At 37.6% G+C, this 13,320-nt stretch overlaps 1 protein-coding gene across 2 annotated transcripts in view; it reads right to left on the minus strand.

Annotated features, from left to right (window-relative positions):
• The window catches only part of Ano3 (anoctamin 3), a 247,920-nt gene that overhangs the window by 118,450 nt on the left and 116,150 nt on the right, over positions 1-13,320 (minus strand). For both annotated transcript variants that reach the window (XM_036184793.1, XM_036184794.1), the window contains one exon: positions 4,232-4,390. In XM_036184793.1, the coding sequence (XP_036040686.1) occupies positions 4,232-4,390 (159 nt within the window). The remainder of the gene's footprint in view (positions 1-4,231; positions 4,391-13,320) is intronic.

Genomic DNA, 13,320 nt, shown 5'->3' on the forward strand with positions numbered 1-13,320 from the left:
TCTGCAGTATGTTTTCCAATGACCAGGTCTTCCCTAAGGCTCCTGAATGTAGTGGGTAGCTATTCCAGCTTTGACCTTGAAACACTGCCCCTAGAGTGACAGCAGGTAACTGTCACACCTGCCTCTAACCTGCCCCTCGGGCTGGCTTGCCTCTCAGGCATGGCTGAGAGGGAGCCCCTTAAGACTCAAGGTGCATACATGTCTGGCCCCCTTCTGGATACCTCATGGTCCTGGAATCTGAATGGGAGACCAAGCTAGAGTTCTCCGCTGGATGGTACCTCATCTCTCCTGGATCCTGTAACCAGCCCCTTATTGGCTGTAAGTTATCTCAGAAATAAACCTCTCTTGATTATCAGATAAATTACGTGGAATTGCCTTGTTAAATACAGTTATACCTGAGTTTATCCCTGGTGATTTCACATGCCTGTTCTCCTCTCCTATCATTCTGTAGGATTTTCCCTTTTCTTTATTTTTATTTCTGTTATCATTACTGCCCTTTCCCCAGTATATGGTTCATACTGTCATTGACTAGAGAGAGTACTTATCTTCAAGTGATAATCTTCATTTATGTCTAGCCTTCAAACTACTTGTATTTCTCAGAATTACAATAATTAATGTTCCTTCTATATACTCCCTTCCAAAAAAAAAACCTAGCTCTTTTCTAGACAATAATAAGTTTTGTTGCTGCTTCTTTCTCTGGGTAGAATTCTTTCTCTGTATTTCTATGATGGACTCTAAGACTGTTAATCTTGTTTGCCAGTTTTATGAGATCTGGAATAAACTAAGACAGTCACCTCTCTATATGTGTCTGTGAGGATCTTTTCTGGGGTAGTAAATAGATGGGGCATCCTGTAGAGTAGGCAGCAGATGTAAGAGGTCTGAAGAAAGGAGTGTGCATCTGGCTGCCTTAGTTCCTTACTGGTGAGCCCACTCTGTGACATTAGAACCCTTTGCTTTTCCAATCTGGACTAAGAATTAGTGACTCTCCAGGTATTTATCATCTAGGCCTTCAGAGCCAGATTGTGAGTGCTGAGGTGCCTGCCCTTGTTGACTGTGTAGCTACTGGATTTCTCAGCCTCTCCTGTGTGCAAATAGTTGGACTATCTGCTGTGTAAGCCAATCTAATAAACATATTTTCTAATAGGTATTCATTCCAGTTCTGTATCTCTGGAGAACCCTGACTAATAGAGACTCCTTTTCAGTTAAGTAATTTTCTTTCAGTTTACACATAGTTTACACCCAGCCCCATCCCTTACATAACATTACTTTGTTTGAATTATTATATGGATATGGAAGTTTCATAATGAAATCTATTATGTGTAGTAAATATCTACTAACACAACTAGAAATCCTCTCTCTGTATTCTGTCTCCTCCTTTCATCCTCATATTCCTTTGTTCCCCACCACGGTTTTTCTCCTCTCTTGGAAACACAACCAGAGTTCCTTAGTGTTACCCAGATCAAATTTAATAAGATATTTACAGAAGGAAAAATATAAAAACATCCACCTCATAGTCAACACTAGTAATATGAAATCCGGACCAATGGGTTTCCCCTAATATTTTCCACCATCACCATCTTCAACAACAACAACTACAACACATATGTTTTAACAGGGGAACACTGGAGAGGAGAGAGGAAATAATAACAGTGCAATGGCTTCAGTGGTGGAAGCAGCAGGTCCAAGGATCTAGGCAGTCAGCTTGATTCACCTATTGACCCAGCTTTTCTTTAATGTGTGGATAAAATCCAAAGAAAGTGAAGAGAAGTTGAGAAAACCATAATTATGCAACTAGAATGGAACACCCTCTGTCCAGGAATAGCAGGAATCAGAGGGCTCTATCTTGCAGTGTGCCAATATAAACAGAAACCACAAGAATAGAGAAGCATCCCTTTCAGTGTGGACCACAACTGTTTTTTAATGCATCATGGAATATTTTTCTTTGTATTAATTCAGATGAATAAGGAAAAAGACTCAAAAACATCTGAACTTTGGCCAAGAAGACTCTACAGAGTAGAGAGAAGCAGTGATCACATCTGTCATGGTACCCGGTGTGTATGTCTGGTCTGTATAGGTGTCACTCAGTATAGTGATTTGGTCCACTATGCATATCGGGTTCAAAGAAGCTTGCTCAGTGTTTGTAAAATTACTTAGTGAATACATAGGTGAAGATAAATCGTCTGAGCACCATGACTACCAGTATAGAGTGTAATCTGTGTGTATCTAAACTGCTTTGGTACAGTTAGAAAGTATTCGCTCTTGTGTGAAGTAAAAATCACGAGGAAATCAAATGAATAGAGCACTCTATAGGACTCATTTCTGCAATAAATACCCTTTCATATGTCTAATTCCCAGAGGTAGAGATATTCTGAGTTAACAGTCCCAGGAAAAATTAAGAAAAATATTAGATAAAAAGTTAAAATCAGAATTTCACTTTCCCTGTTCTGTGTCATTTGGCAGTGCATAAATAAAGCTTTATTTATGATCTCATTGTGTTTCTGCTGGTTTTTAGGTATTAAAAGAATTTTAGTAAGTACAAAAAAATTCAGTTATTTAGGGAGACACTGCATAATAATTTAGTACTGTACTCACTAAAATATATTTCTTTAATTAATTCTAAGACATGTTTTGAGAATGAAAAATGAAAAGGATAGGGTCAGAGGGTTTCAGAACCATATCTCTGAATCCCAAGCAACACTTTGCTAAATCTTATTAGAAAATTCTCAATATTTCATTTTTATCTTAGCATTTAAAAAAAATCAAGTTAAAACACCACAATTACAAGTTAACTGTTCAACTATTTAAATTTTTACACAATTAAAAATGTTTGACTAGATCCATATGTTGTGATATTCTGCAGAGTCAAAGAGCTAAGTTGGTTGTAGATACAATAGTGATTTGTTTGTGTGCATAAAACATACTGAGAGGCAGCTAGCAGGAACACAGCTCTTAGGAAGTTCTGAAAAGGAAATGAGATTTATTTGGGTAGCAATGTGGACCCTGGCCTTGATATTCCATGTTTCTTGGCTTTTCATTTGTTTATTTTATTTATTTTACGTTAAGGGTTTGTCTTTCTCTAATGTGATTAAATGTGATTTAGAGAAGAGCCCCCAATTAGTGATTTAATATCAAGTTGTCAGTCCTAAGGTCGTGTGTGTGTGTGTGTGTGTGTGTGTGTGTGTGTAACAATTAAAGAAAAAGAGGCTATAGATCTGACACAGTGCAAAGAGTGAATGGGAGGTACTGGAGGGAGGAAAGAGAAGAGATGATATGATGTGATATAATTTCAAAAAAATAAAACAAAATTATTAAAAAGAGAATAGTGGTACAATTCCACTTAGGAAAAAAAAAACAGTGTATAAATACTGCTGTTTCTGAGAACTGTTTTTAAAGATTTTGAGGATATAGCTCAAATACTGTTTGAAGATCTCATAGTGTTTTTCATGTGCCCATTTCAAAATTCTAGCTTTAGCTAGAGAGATGTCTCAGTGACTAAGAAAGAGTACTGCTGTTTCAGAGGACGAGAGTTCAGTTCCCAAAACAATGTTGAGTGGCTTACAACTGCCTGTAATTCCATGCCCAAGGATTCCAATGCTTCTGACCTCCAAGAACATCTGCACTCATGTGTACATAATCACTAGTACTCATACTTAAAATCAATAAAATAGATGTTTAAAACCAAACAAATTAAACCATAGAATACTCAACTAAAATAACAAAAGTGGCAATTTTATCATCATAGAACTGTGAAAAGTGTGTTTTTCTTCCTTTCTATGTTCTTATTTTTTCCAGATGTCTTGATCCTTTTATTGTTTTACTAGAAGGAAAAAGAAAATAATCCTTTAAAAAGATCCATAAAAATGAAAGAAAGAGGCTGGTGAAGGCTGTTGCCCACACTTCTAGCAATCAAACTTGCATTTCAGCAGCTTGGTGAACACTTTCAACATTTTGGTTTTCCTAACGCAGGGTTTCCTGCTTACCATGGGCAAAATGATTACATAATCAGTTTCCAAAAATTGCAAAAATAGACAAACTCTTTGAAAAATATTTAAAATGTACAGAAATACATAGATGAAAAAGTAAATACATATTTAAATGGAACAGTACATATGTATTTATTTTATACTTGGACTTGGGAAAATGCATAGACCATATATATTAAAGTATGGCTGATAGTATCTATCCCAGAATATTAGTCCAAAAAAGAAACTGATAATGGAAAAGCCTTTACCTCCTTTTCCAACATCAAGCCTTCTGCTCTGAGGTTCTTTTCAAATGTGTTTCTTTTGTCATATTGGATGTTTGTCTTTCGATAAACCAGTATGTAATCAATTCGCTTTTTGCCATCTTTAAATAAGAGTCCACTGGATGCTATGTAATTCATGTCATTCTGTTAAAACAAACAAAAAACAAAACGGTTAATAATGTAAGTCAGATAAACATGCAGGCTAAGTATAGGCACTAGGAAGCTGATACCAGAAAAACAATAAGTGTGTGCTTTAGACTCCTACTGAGAACTGTGGAAAGATAATCTAAACTAGTATGCAATCCACAATGGAAGACAGGCTAACAGTCTTGTAATTAGGTTTATTACTGGATGGCTGATCCTTGATTTGTACGTTTTATTCAATAAATCTCTGTAAAAAATACCAGCTAGTATATCTTCCATACTGACTAAACTATGTCCAGATGTAATTATTTTCATACTTCATCTTGCTCATTCACAACTTACATTTCAAACATAAAGACACGAAGGCTGAAAGAAATGAAACCAACATAACACCATGTGTTATTTAAGACTCTCAAATCTCTGCTTTTCTAAACAGTTGTTCAATAATGCTGAGACCATACAATAATTCCTGAAACTGCAAGCTTCATGAAATGTTTACTCTTAGGATATGACTGCAAAGTGATGGAAATAGTGCACTCATAGCTAGCTCATCAAGACCGGTTAAAGATGCTGAGTAGGTGGCTCAACGTGTAAAATTGCTTACTGAGCACGCCTCAGGAACTGAGTGTAGATCTTTGTAATCCATGTAAAAGTCAGAGACAGAAATGCATTCTTCAGTGACCCCAACATGTCCCAGGGATAAGGGAGACCAGAGAGTCTTCTGGCTAATGCAGCAGCAAAGATAGTCTCTTTCAAACAAGGTGGTGGTTGGTAGCACACATGTGCACTCATTAAACCTACCCACAAAGTAGTTTGAAAGATCTTATATTGCTGTTGCCAATATTGGAAGTTATTTTCATAAACTGGTAGATTTTCATCTAGATATTTTCCTTGCAAGATTCACTTTAAAATAACTTAACCATATTGAGTTCCATCTTCTGTGGTGCAGCTGGCGGCCATGTGGATGTCTGTGGTCATGCAACCATGGGAAACCATGTGAAATTCCATATGTACTGCCACTTGCTGTTATGAACAGGAAAGCTTCTGTTGCAGAGGTTTCAATGACTCCAGACTCAATAGCTGAGAATGAGAGACGTTGAAGGTTTCTACAATCCCCAGTCCTCAAAACAGAAACAGCCTAGACAGGAAGCCATTGAAGAAAGCTGGTGCAAGGGGAACCCGCCCCCCCCCCCACAAACCTACGAAAAGACTCCAGATAAGACTCCTAGCAACAGTAGATAGATAGCCTGAACTAGCTATTTTCCGGAATCAGATTGGTGACTACCCAAACTGTCATCAGAGAGCTGTCATCCAGTAACTGATCGAAACAGATGCAGAGATCCGCAAGCAAGAACTGTGCAGAGCTCGGGGAATCCTGTTAAAGAGAAGAAGGAAGGATTGTACCAGCCAGAGTCAGAAGATCAAGGTCAGCACAAAGGAACCCACAGAAATAACTAACCAGGGCTCACAGGAGCTCACAGTTTGGACCAACAGTTAGGGGGCCTGGATGGGACTGACCTAGGCTCTTTATATGTGTGAGACAGTTGTGTAGCTTAGTCTGCTTGTGGGACTCATAGCCGTGGAGCAAGGCCTGTCCCTAGCGCTTTGCCTGGCTTTTGAGAACCCATTCCTCATGCTCGGTTGCTCTGCCCAGTCTTAATACAAGGGGAAGAGCTTAGGCCGACCTTAATTTGATATGCCATGTTTTGTTGACACCCATGGGAGGCCTGCCTCCTTTCTGAACAGGAACAGAGGAGCAATGAATTGGGGTGGGGGGTTGAGGGGAAGTGGAGGGAGGAAATTAGAGGAGAGGAGGGAGGGGAAACTGTGGTCATGATGTAAAATAAATGAATAGATTTAATAAAACAGTTGTGATAAAGATGCTGAAAGTGTAGCTTTTCACAGCTGATGGCTACTGGTGTGTGTGTGTGTGTGTGTGTGTGTGTGTGTGTGTGTGTGTGTGTGTGTTGAGGGAAGGGTAGTGGTGGGCATGAGGATGAGTTATCTTTAAGAGGCTGGCTATGCTTTAATGAGTATATTGGCAACAAAATTGTTCTTGGCGTATTATTTTTATTGAAGGGGGGCAAAAGGGTGAGAGGGTGGACCTGGAAGGAATGGAAAGCAAGTGTGATCAGGGTACATTGTATGTAATTCCCAAATAATCAATAAAAATATTATGTTGAAAAAAATAACTTAACCAACATCCAAAATGTCTCTCCATTCCCCCATTAAAATACTACTAAGACTATATAGGTTGTTTTATCTTCTTTTTAATTATATTTATTATTTAAAACAATTTTTAAATTTAAATATATTTTGATCATATTCTTCCTCTCGCCTAAGTTCTTCCAGATCCTTTCCGAATCCCTACCCACAAGTTCTTTCTCAAAAAGCAAACAAAACTTCACTAAAACAATACAACTGCCCCAAACCAAACAAAACCCCAAAATAAAACCACACCTGTCCAACAAAACAAAACAAACAAACAAAAACCAAAAAACAAAATCCCTACCAAACTGTAACAAACAAAAAAGTTGTGTCCAATTATATGTTGGTCAACTAATCCTGAACATGAGGCATGTCCTGCACTGGTTGATATACCCAATGTCACTCTATAGAGAAAACTGATTTTCATCTCCCAGCAGGGATAAGTGACAGTTCAGTTGTTAATCTTTACCCTAGTAGCTAGGTTTCCATTCATTCATTCATCTATCCAATGATTTCATTCATTCACTAAAAAATATATAAGAAAATAAAATAGAATAAGATGAAACAAAAACTATCACCTCAAAGTTGGACAAGACATAAATTACTCAAATAAAGTCAGAAACAGCAATGAAGACATTCTCCTGGTGACTTTCCTAAGGGTGCTGTACCATTCTAATGCCCAAGATCACACAGAAGAGCAAGGTCTTGAACCCAGGTTTGCATTGTTAGCTAATATCCAGCTGTCCTCCATTCTCTACTGCCCCCCATCAATTTGGATGACTGTGTCTGCTTGTTATTCAATGTTTCCTAAGTAGACATTGAGATGCAGACAAACTGCATAACATCTCAGGGGACTAACATAATTTTAAACAAAGGTATATTGAACTACTATGAAGAGCTGTACACATGTACAGGTTCAGTTGAGAGAACTGAGTGATTTCATGAAGCTAAATAGAAAGAAGTCATTCAGGTGAAGGAAGCAAAAGGAAATGATTGATAATGTCACACCCCAACAACAGGTTGTTTCTCGTGAGCCCTGGTATGCACTACTATTCAAATAGAGCAGTCTACTGTGTGAATTCATCTCCTGGAGACCCTGAGCTCAAGGACAAGAAGATGTGGTACATAGTCCTTTTTATAATGAGTAGGAAATTAACAAGATTTCCAGGATTATTTTATTAAGTAGCTTACCAGGACTATTGTGGTTGGTTTTAATGTCAGTTGGCAACAAATTAGCATCATCTATGCAGGAAGCATCAACTGAGAATTTTTCTGATATCCTCAGTTGATGTGGGAAGAGCTACCCAAAATGTAGGTGGCACTTTCTTGTAGCAGTCCAGTAAAATAGGCCATAGCAGGAGGGAGATCATTTGCTTGTTGCTTGTGTAGCCTTCCAGTTGCTATGGTTGCTGATTCCTTTCCTGATATTAGAATTGGTGTTTTCAGGCCTCCTTCACCCCCAACTGAGAGTCAGTGGTTCTTCTGTTATCCCCAGGTTTTCTCCACCAGGTTGGTACTGCTGAAGAACCCAGCCTTGTGGTCTGAAGAACTCTTAGGTTCTTAGCTTCTCAGTGTGACACAGATGTTGGTGCTGTTTCAGTGTAACTTGATTTAATAAATTATATACAGAGATAGAATGAATATATGTGTATATATACATATTATTATCATGTATTTTGCATGTAAGTAATAAATTACTTTAAATAACAAATAATATACTTTAAATTTGATAGTAATGGCTATCACTTATTAAACATTTACTTTGAAACCATATACTTTACAAAGTATTTCAAAGGTTGTTTAAATTAACACTATGTAGCCTTTTAGGTGTATCTTGTTCTGAATACACAGAAACCCAGCCAATTGCCAGATTCCATAGAAAAGGAAATAGTTAATCCAGAATGATTGCCCACTTACCATCTTTTCTGGGTTTCTAGCAACTATGTCTAAACAGTTCCTCTTTCTCATCATTTATAGCATTTCCCACTCACTATAGTAACTGTGATAACTTTTTGATTAGGTTATTGTAACAGTCTGACTTGTCTACATTGTTCCCCTCTATTCCCTTTCTAATAGGAGGGGTGAGGTACTAAGTGTTCCTCAGCACTGTGGATGAAGTCAGGTGACTCCTTTCTCTCAGGCTCTCCAGCAGTTATCTATAGTGTTTCTTACTCTTGGTGGCACTTCATCTAATATTATTTGCATTAGCACTCGATACTTTCTATCATTGTACTGAATTATTCATGTTTTTACCAACTGTTTTTTATGCTGATACAAATTGAATTTTATAAAGTAAGTGTTCTACTTTCCCATTCTTTCTTGGGTAAAACAGATACCAAGGGTAACTTGAGGGAGGAAGGGTTTACTTGGTTTACAGGTTACAGTTCATCATGGAGCAGAAGCTACAACAGGAGATCAAGGGAAAAGCTTAAAGTAGAAAGCGTCCCATGAAGGGACACTGCTGACTGCCGTTTTCCAGTGCTTCTGCTCAGCCACCTTCTTTATACAACCCTAAACCACCTGCCTAGGTGTGTCACTGTCCACAGTGGGTAAGGACTTCATCCATCCATTAGCAATCAAAAAACAATCCCACAGGTATACCCATAGGCCAATTAGATGGAGGTAATTCCTCACAGTGGTTTTTCAACCCCCCTTTTCTTATTATGAGTAGTCCAAACATACGACTTTTAACAAAACAGATAGTAGGAGTCAATGAATATTTGTAGAAAGGAAAAGGCAGGGATATATGAATGGATTGAGAGGGAAGACCCATATGTAGCTAGGTAGTACTCACATAATAGACAGTAAGGCCAGGAAAAACTGGAGTGTTCATTTACCATCTTCTATCCTCTAATAATTAGAAGGTCAATGATATGAATCCACAGTGAACTTTCACATCAGTTTCAAGGCACTTCAGTGCTAACAGCTTGCCTGCTACTTTGCACCCAAGCCCCAGTATGCTCTGTATTTTATTTTTTCTTTATTTCCAGCCCTCTCTGATTCAGTAAATGTGGTGGTATTGTGTTCCCAAATATATTATGCACCCTAATAAATTTATCTGGGGTCAGAGAACAGAACAGCCACTAGATACAGAGCCCAAAAGCAGTGGCTAGAAAATGGGTCAGAGCAAGCCATAGCAGAAGCTGGGCGGTGGTGGTGCACACCTTTAATCCCAGCAATTGGGAGGCAAGGCTAGGCAGATCTCTGTGTGTTCAAGGATACAGCCAGCAGGGAGACACACGCCTTTAATCCCAGAAAGCCAGCCTTTAATCTCAGGGAGTGACGGCAGAAAGGGTAAGATATATAAGGCATGAAGACCAGAAACTAGAGGCATTTGGCTAGTTAAGCATTTGGCTGGTTCAGCATTTGGCTAGTTAAGCTTTTAGGGCTTTGGAGCAGCACAGTTCAGGTGAGATCGATAGGGATGAGGACTCAGAAGCTTGCAGTCTGCCGAAACAAGACCAGCTGAGGAACTGGCAAGGTGAGGAAACTCTGGCTTGTTCTGTGTCTCTGATCTTCCAGCATTCACCCAATAACTGGCCTCAGGTTTCATTTTATTAATAAGACTCTTTAAGATTCCTGCTACAAGGAAAAAAAATAGCAGTTGATACCTGCAGTACTAGCAGCATATTAGGTGAAGAAGTTATTGAGTAAGCACTATGAATTGAGAGACTGATTGCCACAGTAATTAATATAAAATGGGGCACTTTCAAAAGGGCTTCGTGCTGTTTTGACAACTGCATGGTGTGACAAGGGAAATTTGGTTGTTACAAATATATAGTTTTCTGTTTTAAGCAAGTGGGTGCTAAACTTACCCAAAGAAACACTTGCCTGATTAAAACATTGCTGTCTTATTGATAAGTGACCTTCAATAGTATACCCATATGTCATCTTTGTCTGAGTAAACAATGCCAGAAACTACATTAACCAGTGGTGCAATTCATTATCCAATCATTCTATCAAATCTAAGTTTGAAGTAACAAATTTGTCCAGTTTTCCTACACACAATATAACATCAATATCAAAATAGAAAAACACAGGTCAATATTTAGAGATTTTTTTTCTGAATTATGTGAAAGTAATTAAATATAGATTCAATATAATTAGATGACTAAGAACATTGTGTTTTATTTGAACTACGACAATCATTAGCTGAGGTGTTAACTAATCCATGACTGTATCTTTTCTTTAAATGAAGAACTGACAGAAAGTTTGTTGTACGTATTATTATATATAGGTGCAAATAGTAAAATTTCAAGTAAGTTCTTTTTGTTTGTTTTTTGGGGTTTTTTTTGAGACAAAGTTTATCTGTGTAGCCCTGGCTGTCCTAGAAATCACTCTGTAGACCAAGCTGGCCTCTTGAGTGCTGTTATTAAAAGAATGTGCCACCACTGCCCAGCATCAAGTACTTTTTTATAAAAATAGTTGACAAAGTATAAAATCAAATAATAATGGTTTATATTAGTAAAGTATTTTCCAATCAGTATGGGACATGTTCAATTTATATTCAAGATATTTAATTTTTATTATTTTATTTAATATTTATTATTTCCATGACGTGGAATAAAATTGGCTTTTACAGAGAATCTGGGATGCAGATAATTTATTAGGTGCCTGATGGTGTTACTTAGTTTTAATTGTCAACTTGATACAACCAAGAGTCACCTGGTTGTGGTGGGAACCTCAAATGAAGACTTATTTCAATCAGATTGGCCTGTGCCCATGTCTATGAGGAGATGTCTTGACTGATGATTGATGTGATAGGGCACAGCCCTCTGTGAGCAGCACCATTCCTAGGCAGGTGGGCCTGTGCTATGTGAGCATGCTACCTGAGCATAAGCCAGGTAACAAGCCATTAAAGAACATCCTTCATGGCCTGTACTTCAGTTTCTGCCATACCTTCCCTCAACAATTCATTGTAACATTGAAGTTTAAGCAAAGAAAAAAAAAGGTCTCTAAGTTGGTTTTGGTCATGGTGCTTATTATAGTACTTGAAAGATTACTAGAAAACTGCTAATCTTGCAACCACTTTGAAAACAATCATGCATTTGAAAGTCATGGGTCTCAGAATCATTCAGAAAAGCTGACCTTAAAGACTATCTCAAGAATTGGTGACTTATGACTCAGGTTTAAAGGAAAGCTTTACAAATATTTAGCCTATTTGTAAAATAATAGTGGAGGTTTGTCAAAGGGCATTTTAAAAATAAAATCATGGCAGTAGCTGTTTGTTATATATTTTGGATAGGGTGGGTATGTTACTTATTTTGAATCTAACAAACATTTATTGAACACTTAATGTGTTCTATACGCCATGCTAATCTCCAAGTGTAAGAAGTAAGAAGATGTTGAGTGTTTCCAGAGGTTTTCACATGTCATCTCTGGAGCTCCTCTCCACCTCCACCATGTGCTTTTGCTGTTAGGCAGTATTGAAAATGACCAACCTCTCAAACTAGCTCTTGTGTTTCATGATTTCTGCACTCATCTCCCTCCCCCAAGGTTCTCTAAGGTTGATGAGGTCTGAAAACACTCTGCTAGTGGGCAGAGTGAAGTTCTCCCCTTCTAGTGTAAATCCTACAGTTTTGCTCATTTTTTCCACTCTCTGGTGTATTGATGGAATACTCCATGGCATTGACATTAGCTTCTACCTGGACTACAAACTGGGAGATGTTTGGAGAAGTAAAAGCTCATCCAATCCACTGGCCACAAATCAAAGAGTAGACAGCATTGGGTTCTGGTATGCCTTTGCAAACCAGTAGAATTTTTTAAAAAATGGTACATCCATGAAAAAACACCTGATCTTTCACTGGCTCTTAACCCACATACAGCACCAAATGAATTGCAAGAAAGACAAGAGAAAAGTCCTCAGCTACAATCCAATATCACTTCCATCAGGCTGATACAAATGTTACAAGATCCATTCAAAAGATTCTCTAGTTTGTGTGTGTGTGTGTGTGTGTGTGTGTGTGTGTGTGTGTGTGTATACACACATATGTATTTCTTCCTTTTTATATTTACTCTGTTTTCAGTATTATCTTAATTTATTTTATTTTGTAAAAAGTTTTTTGCTTTTATTTTTATTTCCTCCTCTGGTGTTTATCCAGTTTGCATTTATGTAACTTTGACAAGCAGTCTACTTTCTCTCATATGTTCAATCTAGTATTAAAAGAAAGTTAAAAAAGTAGAGAAATGAAAGTAAAATAGGGACTTCTTAGGAAAAGGAAGGGCTGCCAAAGGAGACAGAGGGATAAGAAATTGTAATGATCATAAACATGATCAAAGTAATGATGCACATATATGAAAATGTAATGAAAACAATAATCATATGGTGAGTATATGCTAGTGAAATACTGAAAACAGCATATAGAGGGGTGATTACAAGGAATTGAATAACAGGGTGCAGTCAGAAGGAAACTATCTAATTGGCTCCAGTAGCCAGTAGGGGTAACATTATGAATTTAATAAAATCAGTAAAGATTATGACATAATATTAGATCATGTCATCAGTCTATGACTGGTTCCTGATTATCAGTTGGCCATGCTTTCAAGTTTGTATAATTCAGTATAGTACATTGGTTGAGATATTTAAATCTGGATTCAAGTAATTTGGGCTCCAATTAACTGAGCCTCTTGTTCATTTAGTTTAACAGTGCTCAGTCTCCTGTCTACAGCTTAGAAATCAGAGTAGTAATGATACTAACTGTGAGGGACTATTACTATGACTA

This window comes from Onychomys torridus, chromosome 4, assembly GCF_903995425.1.
Source record: "Onychomys torridus chromosome 4, mOncTor1.1, whole genome shotgun sequence".
Taxonomy (NCBI): domain Eukaryota; kingdom Metazoa; phylum Chordata; class Mammalia; order Rodentia; family Cricetidae; genus Onychomys; species Onychomys torridus.